The sequence below is a fragment of the Pipra filicauda genome, unplaced genomic scaffold (assembly GCF_003945595.2).
Source record: "Pipra filicauda isolate LSUMZ 115617 unplaced genomic scaffold, ASM394559v2 scaffold484_size733096_pilon, whole genome shotgun sequence".
Taxonomy (NCBI): Eukaryota; Metazoa; Chordata; class Aves; order Passeriformes; family Pipridae; genus Pipra; species Pipra filicauda.
Genome location: NW_024104625.1, coordinates 13,825 through 33,383, shown reverse-complemented (window position 1 = coordinate 33,383; position 19,559 = coordinate 13,825). Strand labels below are relative to the sequence as shown.

Below are 19,559 nucleotides of genomic sequence, written 5' to 3'. Positions count from 1 at the left end.
CCCCCCCCCCCGACTCCCTCCTCCTGTCAGGGAATTACAGAGCCAGAGGGTCCCCCCCGAGCCTCCTTTTCTCCAGGCTGAGCCCCCTGGCCCGGTGTGACTGGGGTGTCCCCTGTCCCTGGTATGCTGGGAGAAGTTTCTGCCGGTGCAATGACCAACAGCCTCACCCCAACCCCACGCGCTCCAGTCCCGCGGCACCGCCGTGGCTCTGTCTGCTCCCTGTTTTCCTAACATCCCCCTCTTGCTTTGGCGCAGGACGACACCGACAGCATCTGCTGCCAGGAGCAGATAAACCGCTCCATCTACTGGGCCGACGGCTTCGTGTTCGTGTACTCCATCACGGACTACGAGAGCTACCGCGTGCTGCGCCCGCTGCACCAGCACATCCGCAGGATCCACCCCAACGCCAACATCCCCCTGCTGCTCGTGGCCAACAAGGGCGACCTGCTGCGGGCCAGGCAGGTGTCCTCCAAGGAGGGGCTGCAGCTGGCCGGGGAGCTGGGGGGCACTTACCACGAGGTGTCGGCCCGGGAGAACTGCGAGGGTGTGCACGAGGCCTTCCAGCAGCTGTGCCAGGAGCTCAGCAGGATCATCGGCAGCTGCAACGGAGAGAAGCGCCGCGGCCTCCACCTCGTCCGGCCCAAGTCCCCCAACATGCAGGACCTGAAGAGACGCTTGAAACAGGCCCTGACCTCCAAAGGGAAATCTGCCACCGCGCTCTGAGGGAGCCACAGCAATTGTTTTCCCCAGAAAGGCGACGAGCTGTAACAATTTAGGTTGTGTGAGAGGCTCTTTCACTTGGTCTTCACATCTTCCTATAAAGTCTGAGCTGGTTCTGCAAAGGAACCTACAGAACTTACTGGGTCTGCAGAGGAACTCACAGAATTTGCTCTTTGAGACAAGAATTTGCAAACTGCGATTTTTAAAAATAGGTTTTGTTCCCAGTTTTTTCCATTTTGAAAGGGACATAGTCAAATGGTTTAATCTTCAAAAGTGGATTTCATTAATAAAAGTAATTAAATCCTGCTTCTCTTGGGGATGGTGGTGTTCCCAAACACAGGCAATGAACTGCAGCAGGGCACGAGGAGAACGACGTGAGCTGTATTGAGCAAGCAAAAGGTACCAGATTTGATTGGTCACAAGAGTGGAAAATAAAGGCAAAAAGTCAATGAAGAGCATAAATAGCAAAAAGTAGTAACTGAAAAGTTTTAAATGGCGGTTTAGAAAGTGTTCTTAGAAACTTAGGGAGAGATTTGTTCAAATGCAAGCTTCAGCCTTACAGGGTCTCTTCAAAGGGAGCTTTTATATCACTATTTTTCCAGGTTATTTTTCTTTAAAAGCATGTTGACTGTTTCTGAAAGTGATTATTTGGGCAAAATAGGTCCTTGGAGCAGCATTTTGTAGGCAGTTTCTCACGCTTCTCATTCTTTTGAAGGTTTCCTACATGCCAACAAGAGAGGGACAAATAGATCAGAGTGGTTTAAAATCTGCCCAAAACCAGACTGTATTGATCAAGAGCAAGGAGGTCACCCAAAACTACTGAACTTTTTTTTCCCAAGCTAGTTAGACTTCAAGTTCAAGATGCTGTTTTAAAGAAACAAGGCCTTCATGTGAAGTATGTTTAAATCATTAGTTTTGGGGGCTTTTTTGAAGACGAAAATGTTTTATGATGCCTGAAATTTTTGGCTTCGTGAATTCCTGATTTTGTTGTTTTCCTGAAGACCAGACCTCCCTGGGTACCTCACAGAGCATCCAGATCATATTAACACACACTTCAGTGGCAGTGCCTCAGTTGTGTCCCAGCATTCCAAGGATTTGAAGCTGTATCCCATGAGCTGCCCTGGTTTATGGGTCCAGTAACAACAACATGAACTTCCATAATTCTGTTCTCAGTGAGAGGGGTTGGACCAGGTAAAATTCATGATGCAACAACCCTTCCTTCAAACAGACCCATGTGAGCAACTCACAGGACCATGAAATGAAGCTCAATGATTTATACTCAGAGCCACAGAAGGGAACCCCCAGGTTTGATGGATATACAAAAACACTCCCAGCTGCAGTTTCAGCTGGAAATACTGATCTAAATCAACCTTCTACTCATCCTGAGCAGCACAAATGTAAATTGAATCTGATGAGGATTTGTGGAGCCCAGGACTTGAAAATGTATTTTATATTTGTTGTGTCCCCACATTAGACAACTCTGCTCACCTGGATTGCCTTTATCTAGAGCTCACTTTCTGGTTTATTTATTGTTCTCCACAGCTGGGCATTGAGAATGTCTTGTGTTCTGATTAATTTTAAATTCTTTTATTCCCACAAATGACCTGCACCTGTTTTTAAATTCTGTTTCAAGTGGTGGTAGGAGGAGAAAAGGAAAGTTCAGTCACCCAGATGGGGTCTCCAAGGATGTCAGGGGATTTCTACTTTGGCTAACGGTTAATTAACAGTCTAATGTTTGAGCAGTGTCATTAGTCATCACAGGCACTTCAGAATGGTATTTATGGCACAGAATTTCAATGTTTTAAGTTACTGATAGCACAGCTCAAATATTGAATCTAAAGATTCAATAGCTCAAATATTGAACCCAAAGATTCAATATCATGAAACAGAGCAGTTCGTCAGAGACATACAAACCGAAGTATTTTTCTATTGGAAAAATGATCACCAATTTTGAATGGCAATTAAGTATTTTGCCATCCCAGGGCTGTATAACAAGGGCTAAATGTGCTGAAGACAATTTGCTGGCATTTGTTTTCATAAAAGCCTAAGAGGTTTTGGTGCTCCAGCCTGTGAGATTTGTTTGTAACTCACTCCTTCAGCTCTGATCCTTTCTTATTTGGGAAGAAAGTTCATCCAATTTCAAACCTGTCAAAGTTTTATTTTCATTAGTGATTAATAAAACCATGCAAGGTCTTTCCTGAGTAGTGGATAAAATGGCTCCTATATGTCTCACATCTTTAAATATTCCTTGTTTACACTAGACTAAAATATATTGGTTTCCCTTCTTGCAATCTCAGACACCCTGCTTTGGAAGCACACACAAATATTCCTTACATAAGTAAGTATTCCCACATTCCTGTGGGGGAAAAATGCTACATTTTAGCTAAAGCAAAAAAATATTGAAACACTTAAGTCTTCTCTTAAATACTAACATGTGGCAAACATTTATTCTGCTACAGAAACTTCCGTGTTTCCTTTGTTTGACCAGCAATACAAATCCTGGAGTGGCTTTGACACTGGTTCTAAGCCAGGGTGTACCATCTCCAGAAGGCAATAAAGCTCAGTATTTATTTTGGGGGGCAGTACTTGAGCCCCAGAACATCCCTGTGCCACTGAAGGCAATGGCAGCAGGAAAAGCAGGGAGAAAGAATGCTATGGAATGAAGTGCCTAAAAATAATCATGTAAAAGATCAAAGTTTAGTCATGTAGAACCTGATCCTGAATTAGAAACTTCAGGCTGCCAGGGAAAAACATGTATTCACTGAAGGTTTAAATTAACCCGAGAGAGAGAGAAGGTACTTGACATAAAGTCAAAAGAGGAAAGGAAAAACAGATTTGGGAGTGTGGGGTGATTTTCAGATATCAAAGAAAATTCTCTTCTCAGTTACATTGATTCAGTCCAGACTAACCCCACTGGCAGCAAGAGCTGGAGAATTTCTTTTTTTAAATTTTTTTCCTCCATCCGTCATCATTCTCCTGAGCACTTCAAACCTTCAGCACCATCTGGTTTTCAAGATGCTTTACAGCTGGGTTTGCTTGGGCACAAAGCAGCCGAGTGACTTGCCCCAAGGTTACACAGCTGAGCAAGCACTTGAGAGGAGCTCAAACCCTGTGTCCTTTGTAATTAATTCTCAACCCTTTACAGCAGCTGCCAGGCCATGCACCTCCCTCCAGGTATGCACAGAGCGTTGTGTTACCCAAGGATGTAATTAAAAATTGGGAGAAGTGACGGAAACGACAGGCTATGGTAGGACCTGACTGAGCTGAAGGCTGGCACTGAGCAGTTACAGCAACCCTGGGAGTTATTGAGGGGATTTGGAAATGGTTATTTTCTGCCCTGTCGCTGACAGTTGCATTTCTCACACTTTTCCAGTGGTTCCCCACGGAAATACAGTGGGACCTGGGAGATGGGAAAGTCAGGCTCTATTCTTAACTTTTGCTGTGACTTGCCTGCTGCTCTTGGCCAGATCTCTTCACTGGAGTCACTGTGTCCGTAGGTGAGGGGAAGGGTATGGACACATCTGTCACACCCTCAGCACCCACAGGAGAGGGTCAGCCATGAGAAAGAAAGGAATTGCCCGCACTGCAGCAGGGAGAGACGAAATATTGACAGCAGAAGTCACATCTCACTTCTGCATTCCTTAAACACTGAGCTGTCTGGATCCCACTTTTACACTGAAGCAGAGGTTCAGAACAGAAAATTCAGACCCTGATTTCAGGGACCAGCTCAGACAGGAATGTTTGTATCCAGGGCACCTGGCTGCTTCTAGCATTGGTGTCAGGTGTACAAATGAAGAGGAAAGAGTGACTTCCTGAGGCATCAAAAGGAATCTGGGCTGTACCAGGAATCCGCTTGTTTTCCGAGGCGAACTGGAAGGCTGCCAGCTGATTGTTTCTGCTGGATTTCTCTCTGCCCCCTGGTAAGGTAGAAGATTTTGAGTGAGGGTCCCCCTGACCATGGCAGAGCCGTTTGCAGGGCCAGCACAGACCCTGGAGCAGCAGAACACAACGGCACACTTGCTAACTTTGAGCTGTTGGTGCATTGTCAGAGTGCTCTGAGCTGGGCCGGTCTCCTCTGGGGCCAGCACAGGAAAACCGTGTCATTAAAGTTACAAAAGATCTCCAGTTTCACTTCAGAAGCCTCAGTATCAGGGACAATGGGGCTAGAGAAGATGATCCAATCTATCAGTAGTGGAGACAAAGCAAGGCTCTTCCTTTGGTAATTCCCCCCACCTTGTTCTCACTGGCTCTGCCCTCTTTGTCCCTCTCCATTCATGCCTTTGTTCTCATTTAACTTAGCAACCAAAAACTTCCTCAATTCTTCTTCCTTTGATTTAGAAACAGATTTTTTGCTGGTTAGTTTCAAATTTATTTCCCAATATTTGAACTCCAAACATGGTTTGTAGAGAAAGAAAAGTGTCTACTTAGTCTTTTGACCTTATTTACGCAAAGCATTTTACAGCGCAGCTAAATGAAGTCAGTACAACTCTGTATTTAGACAAACTCTTGAATTCCTTGCCATTTCTCCCCAGTGCTCCCACTGGCTTAGCCCAATGTTTCCTTCCCTTGTTTTGTGCTTAATATTGAGCTCATTAATATGGTCATTGCTCACTTAAACCTGCTCAGTTCTTAAGTTTTGCTGCTCCCTCTGAAATCCCTTTGGTTCAGCCAAGCAGGTTCTCTTCTCTAAGCAGCTGTGCAAGTGGTAGATGAGCTCAGGACAGCTGGGGATTTTCTGCTTTGTCAGATTTTTGCCCATTATTGAAGATTTTAGAATAAACAGCAGCATGGAAAGCACAGCAGCAAACCCAGTTCTAGTCTCCCTTCATCTGTCAGCCTCCTTTGATGCAATAACTTCATCCATCATGAAGTGGACAAAGTTCATCCTAAATGATGGTGCTTCAGTTTTTCCTGCAGATGGAAAACCACCAAATATGAAGCAGAGAGATGAGCTGATGGGCTCTGTAAACCCTGGGACCCAATTCGTTCAGGAGCTGTCATACCAATCTCCTTTTCTTTAGAAGATACATTTTTTACATTTTCCTTCTTATCCAAATGGGTTTCAAGTCTCAGGCTCTGGATCTCATCACAGAGACACTTACAGTCTCCTCAGGCAGGTCAGGGGGAAGCTGCACATTTTCTGAAGATGATGCCTTGTGCTGTTATTATGGATGATTGTGGAGACTGTTCCTAAGGACGTTTTTCTTCTCTCTGGGCAGTCATGCAGAACACTCACAATCAGTAACCAGTCATTTTGAAAAGATATTAGGGGTTTTTTTGCTGAATCTGGAGACACACTGTACCTTCTCTGCTGGTTACAAAGCTCACCAGATAAGCAGAGGTTGGGCTTTTTCTGGGCTTTGAACTCTCACAAAGAGGGTTGAATTATGTCACTTTTGACTGGGATCCAGGTTTCCAGATGCTTGCAGGAGCCACCACTCCTCACAGTGTTCTGCACTGCATTTCACTTCAAAGCTCAGTATTTTCCTGTGCCATGAGGAAAAAGCGGAACTATTTTGGAATATCCCACTGAAGTGCAACAACCTCTTCTCTTGCCTGCCTCTCTTTGGTGAAGATCGTGGTTTTACATTTGCTGGGGATTGAAACTCATACTCGTGCTCTCTGAGCAAAGGGCTTTGACCAGATTGCCCAGAGAAGCTGTGGCTGCCCCAGCCCTGGAAGTGTCCAAGGCCAGGCTGGACGGGGCTTGGAGCAACCTGGGCTGGTGGGAGGTGTCCCTGCCCATGGCAGGGGGTGGGATGAGATGCTCTTTAATGTCCCTTCCAACCCAAACCAGTCTGGGGTTCTATGAGTTTGAATGAGCAAGAGTCTTTGTTTCATTTTGATTTCACTCTTTACCCAGCAGAACAAGGTACACTGTGCACACCTCAACAGCTCTGGGGCTGTCAGCAAAGAGCAGGGGGAGAAATAAAATCTTTAAATTATGTTGCTGTGTGCATTTGATTTTTGATAAGAGAGATTGAGCCTCCCTCAAGCCCTGGGAAAGGTAACAGGCTGGTGGCAGTGCTGGATATAGAGACAGTGGTGATGGCAGTTCTGCCTCAACAGTCTGTGCTCCCATCCCTCGGTCTGGGAATGCTGGGGGAGGTCAACACTTGTGAGAACCTCCCCAATGCACAGAAAATGGTTACTGGGAAACCATGGGCTCTCTGGGCCTGAATCAAAATGTTGTTTCTGTTGACTCCTCATCTGGAGCTGCTCTGCTGACATGGAAAAGCAGAGCCCAGGCCTTGGAGAGCCATGGGGTGTTTCCCATCTCCATCCTTCAGAGCAGTGGGGAAACCCCACGGCCTGAGCACCTCCTGGCCCACATGGGTCCCCCAGGGCAGAGTCACTCCTGCTCCTGCAGGGCTGCAGTGGGATGGCTGGTCTCAGTGCACATGCTGGGACAGCTCCAGCAGGGAATGGAGGGTTGGAGTCGCCACTCTCAGCCACCCTTTCAGCTGCCAAGACCACCTATGAAGTCCAGAGTCCAAGAGCCAGCCCCAAATAGCAAATATCTCTGAGCAGTGCTCATCAGTCAGTGCTGGAGAGCAGGAACTGGCCCTCAGGAGAGCCACGATCTGCCAAAAGAGCAGCTTTTAGAACCCAGAATACATGTTTGTGTCAGGGCTGTGAAGTGATACATTTTCTATGTAAGTGCTATTCTGCTGGTGTTATTTAAAGAAAGCAAGAGGTTTTGTTTGTAAATCCTGCCTGCTAAGCATTGAGTCCTCATTTTATCTATTTCTGTAGTTTTAATTTCAGCCATTTGCACTTATGAACCTCAAACTGGGGAGTGAAGTGAAACACATGGAGCCAGAGGTTCATCTCTTTGTACTTTTGGCAGTGCACATTTTCCCCACACTGCAAATATGTCTCAGCACTGGAAGACCCAAGAATTGGGAGTAGGGCTGAGGGCAAATGTTCAGTTTACAAAGCCCAGACACCCCTGAACCCCTGTAAGAGCCCCTGGTAAGACAAGGACATACATCCAAAAACCATCAATGCTCGCCACCTATTTCCATGTGGTTTGCCAGGAGTTTGGAGCCAAGGCATCACAGGATGAGGGGAGAAGGCTGTCAAAGGGTTAAATGTTTCCTGCCTTTAATCTGGAATCACGTAATGTGGAATGAATGTTTCAGCTCAAACTGTTTCCTCACTCTGACAGTTCCATGGTGTGAGGTCAAAGTGTGGGAGAGATGGGAGAGGGGGAGTGTGGATGGTGAGCTGGTGAAGCCAGAGGAGCACAGGGACACCCAGGGAAATGGGAAGGATGGTTTCCCAGGCACCTCAGCCCAGCTGGGATGGCCCTGGTGGAGCCATGGGCACAGGGTGTGTGGCTTTAAGGACTTCCTGCCTCTCCTCTCCCAGGAGTTCCTGCTCTGCTCTGGGCACAGTTCCCACGCTACAGGAGTTTCTCACAGTGTCCCTGCCCAGACACAAAGTCCCTCAGTCCTTCCTGCACCCTGCAAGCTCAGGAGCTGGGACTCCTTTGGGGGTACTCATTGTGTTTGTTTTTCCTTCCTGTGTGGATCTTTTCCTGTGCTCCCAGGTCTGTTCTGTTCCTCCAAAGGGCTCCACTCAGCACAGCCAACTTCAGTTTGCAACCTCATCAGATTTCCAATTCATTGGATTTTTCAGACCAACCTGATCTCACATCATTTCTTGCTCAAAGAAAGGGCTTGCTTTGGTTTCATTTGCAGGACCAAACCCTCATTCATGGCTCTCGCCATGTCCAAACATATTTCTACATGTCAGGGCATCACATTTATCTCTTTCCACGTAGTTTTCACCTTCTCTGCCATGGGCAAAATTTCCATCTGGGGAATTTTTGCTTATTTAATGTTTTGCCAATCAACATAAACTTCTAATCATTGATACAGGGATTCAGAAAAAAAGAGAGCATAAACAGTTACACAAACACTTAATTAAATGCATTATACCACTGCCTCTTAAGCCAGGCACAACAGCCTCGACCTCCCTGGCTTACTCAGTCCACCCTAATTCCTTGTTTCTCTCCCTAAAACACATCAGAGCAAGGGCACCACGTGCTCCTTTGGGGGCTGGTGTTTTGGCATGTGGTGGGGTGTCACAGGCACATGGCAGCACTAACTGAGAGCACATCAAGGCAATAAACCCTACAATTTATGCCCCACAGCCCCCTCCCAAGGGGCAGAGACCAGGACATCCCCCTCCCCAAAGGATGGCAGGAACACAGAGAGGTTTGAGAGCTCAGACTATTGCTGAGAATAGTAAATTCTGCATCTTCCCACCAAATTATAACAAATGTCTGAAGGGAATCAGCTGACAAATCCTCTTGCTCAACACCACTTGTCCCTAAGCTGCAGGAAAAAAACAAACTCCTTTCATGGCAGGAAATCCTCAGGCCAGTTTGTCACCAGGATTCAGAAAGATTTAAATAACAGAGCTGCTAACGCTGGATTTGGAGTGGTGAATGATACAGCCAGACAGGCTGGGCAGGGAGCATTTCTGGGGGCTCAGAGGTACAAATCCTATTTTTAGGGCAAACGTGGCTCCTAAAGCTTTCAGGATAAAGCTCCTTGAGGAGGGTTCTAGAAATCTTTTTAGGAGTTCTACGTTTCTTGTGAGTTAGGAAAAGGTCAAACTCCTGCCCACAGCTCCAAACATTTTATTTCTAAAACGGGCCATATGAAAGTTCCCTGGGTCAGACCCACCAGTTTTCAGCCTTTGAGCAGAACTTAAAGATCCTAGTTTGTGTCTCTTTATATTTGATATCTCTCTGTATTTTGGAACATCCTTTGTGGCATACTACCAGTTCCTCTGGCCCCATATCTTCACATTCCTTTTCTCTGGGGCTTGTTTTCCTGCCAGTGCCAGACCAAGCAATCCAAGGGAACAGGAGCACTCGGTGGTGCTCAGGTTGTCCCACCCTTGTGCTTCAGTTCCCATAGAATTCAAATATTTCCTTCCCCTGTGAAGTGTTGTGAGATCTATTGATCAGAGTCCCTGTGTGCAAGGCAGGTGTCCCTGTTTTCAATATTCAATTGCTGCTCTCCTGTGTGGAGAAGAGCTGATAGTTTGTTATTAATAGAGCAGGAAGTGGGGATTAGGCTTTGCTCTCTAATTACAAACAAAAGCTACAAGAGCTCTGTAGCTTCTCATTAAACCTAAGAATGAGCAACTGCTCTGAGGAAAGTGAATTCCAGAAGCAGAAACCCAGATTGATGTGTCTCAGGGAGCTGAATTAACACAGGGCCGGGCTTGGCAGCCTGCCTCCTCCTCACCTTGGGAGTGTTCTCCAAGGGGCAGGGCTGGGACAGAGCTGCTTTCGCACAGGCTTTCCTGTTGCAAATGTGCAGGCTGGGATTTTTTATTTTATATGTGCCTTAGCCACATTTTCAAGTGGTGCAAATTGCTGTAGCACCAGGAGAGTCATGTGGATCAAAAGAAATCCAGCTGCTGGCTTTTATTAAGTGAGGATTTACCCAGCCTGGAGATCTCCCCCAGCAGAAGCCATTCCTGAGGCTGAGAAGGCAGTTTCACACAGGCAGAAGAAACAGGGCACACATGTTCTCAAAGCCCAGATGCATCTGCAATGGCAGAGAGAGCCTTGCAGAGGAAGAAGCCTTGGAGTCTGCTGGCCATCTCCATGAAGTCACATGGAAAAAGTTTGGAGTTGTGTAAACAGAAGCTCTGCATGTTTGGTGCCCTCTGATTTGCTTTAAAGTCCTCGTGCATATTTTGCATTCACTTTCCAGGAATAGCCCAGTGAGATTCATCCTGGCACAGGAATTCCTAGTGACTGGGATTGATGGCTTTAGGATATCAAGTACCCTGTTGTGCAGCACCAGACCGATAGGATGGATGTGGGAGTCCTAATCCAGCTGTGGGCTACTGGACTGTCATTAAACAACTATGATATTACAGCAACAACCCAATAGATTATTTGCAGGTGCAGCAGTACCTTTCTGTGGTACAGAAGGTGATGAGCTACCCTTGGCCGTGCTGGTACATCCATATAGACCCAGAGGCAGCATAGCTCCTTTAGCAGAGAGCTGCATTCCAGTTAATAATCCCTATTTCACTGCAAAAAGGAGCCTTGTGCAAACACAGCCCTGCTGCTGCCAGTCTTGGGGCTGGTTTGGTCGACATTCCCTGAGGACTCGCTGCCCCACGCTCAGTGGTGTGAGCTGGACATGGCCTTGGAGCTCCACAGCTGGGAATTCACTCTGGAAATGCTCACACACTCACCCACCCAGCACAGAGACAATGCAGTTGGATTGTTTTCTAAGTGGTCATAATTAACAAAGCACAGCCCATACAATCACACAGCACTGCTCGACATCAGTGGAAAAACACACAGCAAAAGGAGTTACCTCCCCACCGCTTTTGAATGGCACAGTAAAGCAAATAATCTCCCCACAAGAATTCAAGGAGCAGAACAGAGCCTGAATTCATCAGCAGCCCCATCCCCTGCCCTCAGAGCTGCAGCAGTGGGCAGTGGATGCTCTGGGGTAGGAGCAGCCTCATGAGTGCTGCTCACTTGCTGTGCTGGGAGCTGGAGATGTGGCACGAGCAGTGTCCTGGGAACAGCTCAGCTCTCCAGAGCAGCACATTTGTCACAACACCAGTGGTGGCAGGAGCTGTGCCTGCCCACAAACCCAGGTCTAGCAAAGAGCTGTCACATCACAGGACTCCCTGTGCTGTCATTTAGCAGGGCATAAAAGCTACTAGGGAGTGACTGATGAAACCAGTCATGGAAAATTTAGACCATACTATTTAAATTCGGGTTTATGGTTATGTTCCTTTTTTGGTGTGTTTCCCTCTCTTTGCTTTACTGTTGTTTCTGATGCTGATGGCAGCTACACAAATATCCAGATCTCTGAGTGCTCTTCTGACTATCTATGCCTAATTTACCTCTCAGTGTTGCAGCAAGTCCAGATGCCCCAATAAAGATATCATCCCTACCTGTAAAGAAAAGAGCAGGAAATAAAATGAACTCTAAGGAGCCGCTTGGCTTAGTCTATTATGTGAGTTTTATGAAGTCCAAAAATTTTAAAGACATAAATTTAGTACCATCGTATTTCAAGCCATTATAGAGCAAAAAATAGAGAGCCTTGCCATTGTAAACCTGTTCTCCTATTACCAGTACTTCTGTATGCATCAGATTTTTCATTTGATTTCAATGGATCAGCTTGTTGAATAAATTTTTGCCTTGAAATTCTAACCTCTTTTAAGGAAGATACTTGAATCTCAGTTCTAAGAATGGAACAAAGGAGTTTGAACACTGTCTAGAGCTAGAGCTAGAGCTAGAGCTGTGGTTCCCAGATCACTGGGGGCTTACAAGGCCAGGAGAGAAGACCTGCAGTTGCCCTGCAGAACCACACTATCCTTTCCAAAATTCCCCCTGAACATGCTGGGCAGGTGCACGGCAGTCATGTGGTTATGGCTGACAGCTCTCTACAGCCCACAAACCTGGGCATTGGGAATCTGGTTAATATATTCTACAATAAATTATTATTCTCGATTCTGCACTTGTGCCTCATTGCTTTAACATCCTCTCCACACACTCCATGGAGGCAGTTCTGTGGCACTGAAAACTCAGGGCAGTGTTGTGCCACTTGTGAGTGGCAGCAGGGCTGTGGGAGGGGTGTTCTTTATTCCAGACTTCAGGGCCAACATATTCCACTCCTGAGGTCCCAAACCATGTGCTTTAGCTACCCCTACTCAGGCATCCCAATAAGCACCTGGGGATTTAAGGAGAGAGGATTCAGTTCACCAGATGTCCATGGACATGTCATTGCTCTGGGCTATGTGGACAGCAGGGTAGGATTTGGCAGAATATCAGCTGGGGCATCAGTAGTTAAACCACAGAAGACAAGGCTTGGTATAAGAATTTTACTGTAGATAGAACACTCTTTAAAAAAATAAATGGTAGCATAAAGGACCGAGCAGGATTGGGCTGGAATGGGCCATTTAATCACATTTCTGAAGAATCAGACCTGCAACCAACCTTGTAAAATATTTCTGGGAACGACCCTGGCACCAGCTGTCAGAACACGGAGTCAAAGTTGCTGATGCTGTGGAGCTGGGAGGCACCATTAACATCCAGGAGGATCAGAGTGGCCTCAGGAAGAATGGCATTCCTGTGGGGAATTGGACCATGGGAATAGGATGCAGGAACAAGTGCCTTGGGACTGAGAACAAGGATTTCTTCTCTAATCAGTCAGAAGCAGCAGAGGAAGAGAAAGGCCAAGGTGAGTTCCAGAAGCAGTGTGGATCTCAGTGGGCTGCAGCTGTGGAACAGGGAATGTGACCTGAGGATGTGCTGGGCAAAGGAATTCCAGCAAAAGCACTTCCAGGCTGCCTGAGCCCTTCTCTGAGCCCTCCCACAGCCCCAGCCACCCACAGAGGTGAGATGGAGGAGTCACTGAGGGCAGGAAACCTGTCTCACCAGAGGAAGCTGGAGCTCGGACTGTGTGTTTGTACCTCTGACCACCAAAGATCCATACAAGTGTGGGTTTCTATCCACATGGCAGAGCAGGCTGCACACGGAAATGTGAGCTTGGGGGTGGATGTTTGGGTAGGGTTACACACACAGTCCCCGTGCCCCCACTGCAGCCTCCATGCTCTTGTTCCTGCCCCACGAGCTGCTTGTTTGTCTCTGTGGTGCTGACACAAACATCCTGCACTCTCCTGGGAATGGAGGCAGAGAACCGAACCACCCAAAGAACAATGTGGCAACAGTAAAAAGGTCATTTTTCTAATTCAAGTCTCAGTCAAATACATCTGGACATCTTTGAAATCTAAGATTTGCTTGGTGGACTTGGAAATGTCGGCAAAATGGCATTTCCACTGTAGACCCAGGCCTTCTAAAGGTGCCCTCTTTGGGCTTGTGGAAAGTGTGCCCAGAAGAAACACAGCTACTTCCTACACACCCATTGCAGTGCTGAAGAGAATGTGTGAGCTAAGGAAAAACTCTGAGCAGGAATTACTGAAGAAAGGGCCCTGAACTCCCAGGAGTGTGGGAATGAGGAGCTGGTCTCTCTCCACAGGAGCAGGTGGAGTTCCAAGAAGCCTGGCCATGGCTGTGACCATGTCACAAGTGCTGGGCCCAGTGTCCACAAACCTGTAATGACACCTACTGGTAACCAAAGATGTTCCTGCTTACAAACTGTGAGCCTACTTGCTTCCAGACTCTAGAGATTTACTGTGTATCCCAGCTCTCCATCAGCAAGACTCCCCACAGTGGTTTTGTACATCCTGGTGCAGAAAGAGGAGCTCTGTTTAGCCACATTTTTAAACCACTCATTTATCATTTTTCTCTCCTGATCTGACTGAACTATCTGTGTAGGAGCCTGTCAGTGTGTGCCTGGTGTGTGTGGGCACTGGGAGCTCACACTGCCCTTGGTCAGGTCAGGGAAGTGTGCATGGATAGACGTTCCATGCACCACTCCTGTATTTCCACACTAATGGTTCTGGAAGGGACCCACAAAGATCATCAAGTCCAACCATCAGCCCTGCACAGGCTCATCCCCAAGAGTCACACCCTGTGCCCCAGAGGATCATCCAAACCCTCCTGGAGCTCTGGCAGCCTTGGGGCTGTGCCCACTGCCCTGGGGAGCCTGGTCAGTGCCCAACCAGCCTCTGGGGGAAGAACCTTTCCCTGAGATCCAACCTGACCCTGCCCTGACACAGCTCCAGCCATTCCCTGGGTGCTGTCCCTGGTCCCCCCAGAGCAGAGCTCAGTCCCTGCCCCTCCTCTGCCCCTGCCCAGGCAGCTGGAACTGCACTGAGGTCTCCCCTCAGTCTCCTCTGCTCCAGCTGAACAGAGCAGGACTTACCCTCCATCTGCAGCCCTTGGCACATCACACCTCATGATCTGCTCTCTGAAGGCCTTGGAGGTGACCCTCTGTATCTGCAGTTGTCTGTTGTAACATGTAGGAGATCACCCTGAGCTGGGGAAATGAAGCACCACCATTCCCACAGAACAGTGCTAATGCAGACAGCAAGGGACACCAGCTGTGTTTGATAGAAGTCTTGGCTTAGAACCTGGCACTGGCAAGTTCCAGAGCCAGGGAGAATACATTTCCCTCAAAAAAACCCTTGTTTTCTCACTTTAAAATGAAGACTTTGACCAAACCTCTGGAGGACTGAGCACTTCATGGAGCAGAGATGTGACCAGGCTGTGAAAAGCCTCAATCCTCAGCTTGGAGTTACCACTGGGCCTTCTCCTTTTGAAGATACAATAGGGAAAGGAAGGGAGGAATGGGGAGGGAGAAACTTCATCTCTTTGGAAGGCTGGCTGGGTTTTAACATGTAGCCTGTCAGCCTGCTGGAACACTGCCAGAATGGTTAATGCTTGGACAGAGTGCCATAAATTACAGGGAAAATACAGCAAAGCAATTAGACTCAGGAATCCCACTGGGGGTTTTCTTACTGAATTCCTTGGATTTGTCCCGAATTTTTAATTGTCTCTTCTGTCTTTTCCTGGGTGACACTACAGCCATGCATAAGTCATGAAAGTTCCCTGAGTTATGTCTAAGGCTGTACCACTTGGTTGAAATTATTCATCTGCATTAAAGACAACCCCAGGGAGAATGTTCTATACTTGTTAACAGGTAAAGAGTTGGATTGTCTGCTGGCACTCCTGAGGGGTGCACAGCCCAAATTAGTGTCAGGAGCTCTGTCTGCAGAGCACACAGAAATATGGCTGAAGGCTAGTTTTCCAACTTCTCTCTACAACTAGGAGAAATGAGCACTTGAAGGGCACACTTTGTCTTATCCTGGACATCTGGATATATCTCTGCCAGGGTGAGATGAATTGTGCCTCAGAGGAGAGCCTATTTTTCCCTAATATGGAGATACCATATATATTAACCTTATACAATAGATAGAAAAATCTTGTCTAAAAGATCCTATAAGGAGAGTCTGGACAAATCTCTGGTGTGGCAAATGCCTGACAAATATCTTGTGTGGACAGATGAACTCTCCCTTCATGTTACTAGAGGTTTTCTTGCATCAGCCTGAACTTCTACTGTGAAGGCATAATGAAAGGCCTTGTTAGTTCTTTTAATGAAGAGATTACACATTTTAAATTAAATTTTTTTCATCTGAAATAGGTTTGATATGATCAGATTAGCCCACATATTTTAAGGCTTACCTTTATCTCTTTGATTAACACAAGTGGGACAAATAACACCCCTAACGGTGGATGGTCCAAGGCTGGGCACCAAAGCCCCCAGGGGCTCTTTCAGTGGCACGAAACCCCTCAGCCAAGGCTGCACCAATGAGTTGCCACAGTAGCAGTGCCAGGGGTACAACTGCATCATATTTCTGGTTTTGTTTTTTTTTTTTCTATCAAATCACCCTGTATTTCAGAGTCTCTTGGTTTGAGACACCAGGGGCAAAGTCAGCTGGGGGTGTAACTTCCTCGAACTGCTCCCAAAGTTTTCCCTTGCTCTCAGCCCAGTGCTTCTGCAGCCCCCGAGGGGCAATCCCTGCCACCACAGAGAACCATCCCAAATTGCACAGGAGCAACAGGCACCTAAATCAGGGCATAAGTAGCACTTTGCTCATCCCAAACTCTGTGTGGTAAAATACCATGTAAAACACACTTTTTATGTGCCTCCAGGAAATCACTCAGCTTCCAAATGGACTGCTCTGTCCGTGGCTGTGATAGACAGAGCTAATACACTATTTACTTAATCTGGCAAATTTTGAGACTGCCCTTTAATTAGAGCTAAATACAGTCTGTTCTTGAATTCCTTCATTTATACTACTCAGTGTCCCCACTGATAGAACCAAGTGAAAACTCTGCTTGCAAATATGGTTTTCCTCCTGCATTTGGAGCCCATGACATTCCACAACACTTGGAGACCAAAATTCGAGGCTTTAGAGAACCAAGTCTTTGGCAGGAGTCACTTCTTGTGAACAGATTTTTGGCTCAGGATGACAAGTCTTTAGTGACAGTTCCTTATCACTAAATCCCACAGGCTATTATGGAATGAAAAGGAGTCATGAGGCTAAGCCAATGTCCTTTGGATCACTGCAAATCCGGGAAGCTGATCCAATTTGCGAGTCTGTTGTAAGAGAAGATGGATTACCTTTTTCCCCGCGTCACCTTCTCTTTAACAGTTGTCCATCCAGAGGTTTCTCTTTGGATCAGTTCCTGAAGCACTCAGGTAGGGAGGATGCCCAGTTCCCATCCCTGTGCACGTCTGGGATAACCAGGATATGGGAATCCCAGGACTTTACAGCTGGTACCAGCATTGTCACACACACAGAGGCTGCAGGGAAAATGAGTGTCTCTGATTGAACAATTCCCTGGAATGTGACAGACACCTCCAAAGGAACTCTGTGGAAAGTCTGATTAGAGGGAACAGAGCAACCTGAGGCACACCAGGATAAACAAGGAAAGGCTGGGAACTGATTCAGGAGAATCCAGGACTTCCCCTAGTGCAGCACATGCCTCCAACCCTTTCCAGCTGTTTTTTCCCCCAAGCCCCAAACCTGAGCATTATCTTGTGCTGTGCTGGAGACACAGGAGTGGTGTCCCTGGATGCTGCCATATCCAAGGATACACAGTTTCTGGACTTCCTCAGGATGCAAGACTTGACACAGAAAAACATAAATGCAAAAGTCCCTTTTCCTCCACCTTTGGAATTATTTCTACCTCTAGAAGGAAAGGTGAGATATATGGAATTCCACCAATAGAGCACTGCGGCACTTTACAGCCTTTTAGAGATGTGAGTAGCTACAGAAAATTTTGGAAAACAGAACCAAAGCTGCTGGATGACAGTATGCAATTAATCTGTTTTCATTTGCTACTTCAGGTTTTATTAATGTAACAGCAGAAAAATCAGGGGATCAGAGCCCAGTCAAACACTTCACACCAAGAAGATTCAGGATTTTTTCTCCAAAATCTTGTTATTTTCCAACACTCAATAGAAACCAAATGTCTCCATCAGGCTTAGCCCATGAGCCACCCACAAAACCCCAAGCATTGCCAAATATAAACTGGCCCAATTCTTTTTTTTTCTGTCAGCAAACAAAACACCATCAGCTTGTTTACACAGAGGAGTAACCAGCTTTGCAATTAGGGAAGGCAAAAATTCAGCCCTGATTTGCATTATTTGCCATGCAAAGGGAGCATTTATGGAGGCAGTAGAAAGATAGGAGTGGGCAGCTGTCTCCCAGGAACAACCCCCAGGTTAAATTGCATTGTTTGGTGATCTCTGGAGGGGAACCACAACAAAAGAGCAGGGCAGTGTGAAGGGCCAACCATCCCCATCTGACTGGGGAAGCTATTAGTGTAAATTAGGAACTGTTAGTCACTGCCAGGTGTGGGTGCAGGACCCTGTGATAATGAGCATCACTTCCAGTGAGGGCTTTTCTAAATCCATAAACTATTCCAAAGTAACTCCTTCCCCAACATGGAGCTGCATGTCATTGGCCCTGGTGCTACCCCTGGGAAAGGCACAGGGACTTATTGTCTTTATAAACTGGTACCTGCTGAAGGATCCTGTCCCAGAACACCTGGAGCACAGTGGAGGTGTTCCTGTCACAGGGAGTGGTGGTTGGAATTCCAGAAAGCCCCTATAAATGCAGGGGGAAACCCCTGTGACACTGAGAGAGCTGGGTGCTCCAGCAGAGGTACCTCAGCCAGCACGGGCAGTGGCAGCTCAGGGGCAGGGACTCTGCTTTGAGACGTTCCCAAATGCGAGGTTTAAACTGCGGGTGGGATCCAAGCACAGCTTTACCAAGCACAGCTTTACACTTGGCTCAAATGGGGGGTTAGAAGGGTTTCAGTTCTTTGCAGCCACCTGGTCACAAAGCCTGGGTTCTGTGGAGGTTTGTTCTGTGAATTTACATGTGGAATCAGGACCAATTTAAGACCTGACACCCAGCAAGGCTTTGGGCATCAGCACATCAAGGGCAAATTGCTATAGTTTGGAGAGATGCTTGTTCACCCAATTTTAAAAACATCCCACATGAAGTAAATCAACACAATGTAAAGAACATTTTGGTTTCCAAAGATGAGATCACATACCTTAACTCTTCTGTCTGTTATTCCCAGTGAGTAGGCAGAATTCTTGCAGTTGTGCTTTTCAACAACCTTCATATATTTAGTCAGAAATCTCTGTTTCTGGAATCTTTCTGTGTTGTCATGGAAATTATCACCATGTCCCTAAGACCAGGATAACAATTTTAAAACAAATTACGGTAGATAAGGAAGGAGAATATTTTGGTATAAGACAATACTTACAAGGGAAAAAAAAATCACACAACATTTTTGCCCCCTTAAAAGGGGGCAAAAGATTAGTCTCTAATCTCTGCCCATTCTTTATAACTAATCAAGTACGAAATCTCACAATGTGGGGGAGATGTTTTTTTGCAGGATTCAATATACTCTGTATCATCTGGGGAAGATTGGCCAGAACATCTCTGGCTGCTTCCAACCTCTCTTCCTAAACATCACACAGCAAAGTGTAAGAACAAACCATGCCAGAACATAACCACCTCGTTCACATTGCTGACCATTTTGATGTCTGAATCTTGTCTGTTAGAGACACTCTGTGCAATCACCAGGTGTCCAAACCTTTGTGAGGTTGTTCCTACATGAAAATCATCCCAGTGGTACCAACAGAGATTTTTAACAACAGAGGAAACCCTTACTAGGCAAGGAAAGGGATGTGGAAATGATTTTAGCAGAGGACAAAAGATGTTTTCCCCCTGTTGCTGTACCCTGAACTTTTCAGGGGTCTCCAGGGCATCTGGCAATCAAAGAAGATCTTGTAGGAGCCAAAAGGCTGCTCACAGTAAGAGTGAAGCCCAGGTACTAAGCAATCCAT

The 19,559-nt window shown here is 46.6% G+C and overlaps 1 protein-coding gene and 1 long non-coding RNA gene across 4 annotated transcripts in view; one reads left to right on the top strand and one right to left on the bottom strand.

The window, feature by feature from the left end:
• Nucleotides 1-2,921, top strand: part of LOC113997168 (ras-like protein family member 11A-like) — an 11,928-nt gene extending 9,007 nt beyond the window's left edge. Inside the window, 1 exon segment of the mRNA XM_039386451.1 lies at nt 188-2,921. Coding sequence (XP_039242385.1) covers nt 188-723 — 536 coding nt within the window. The 3' untranslated portion in view covers nt 724-2,921.
• The window catches only part of LOC113997169, a 33,109-nt gene continuing 13,621 nt past the window's right edge, over nt 72-19,559 (bottom strand). The window contains exons 3-6 of one of the 3 annotated variants that reach the window (XR_005565485.1): nt 18,758-18,895; nt 16,812-16,994; nt 11,623-11,673; nt 72-1,440 (exon numbers count right to left, since the gene is read on the bottom strand). This is a non-coding gene — a long non-coding RNA (uncharacterized LOC113997169). The remainder of the gene's footprint in view (nt 1,441-11,622; nt 11,674-16,811; nt 16,995-18,757; nt 18,896-19,559) is intronic. The other 2 variants (XR_005565486.1, XR_005565487.1) reach the window with 2 other exon arrangements.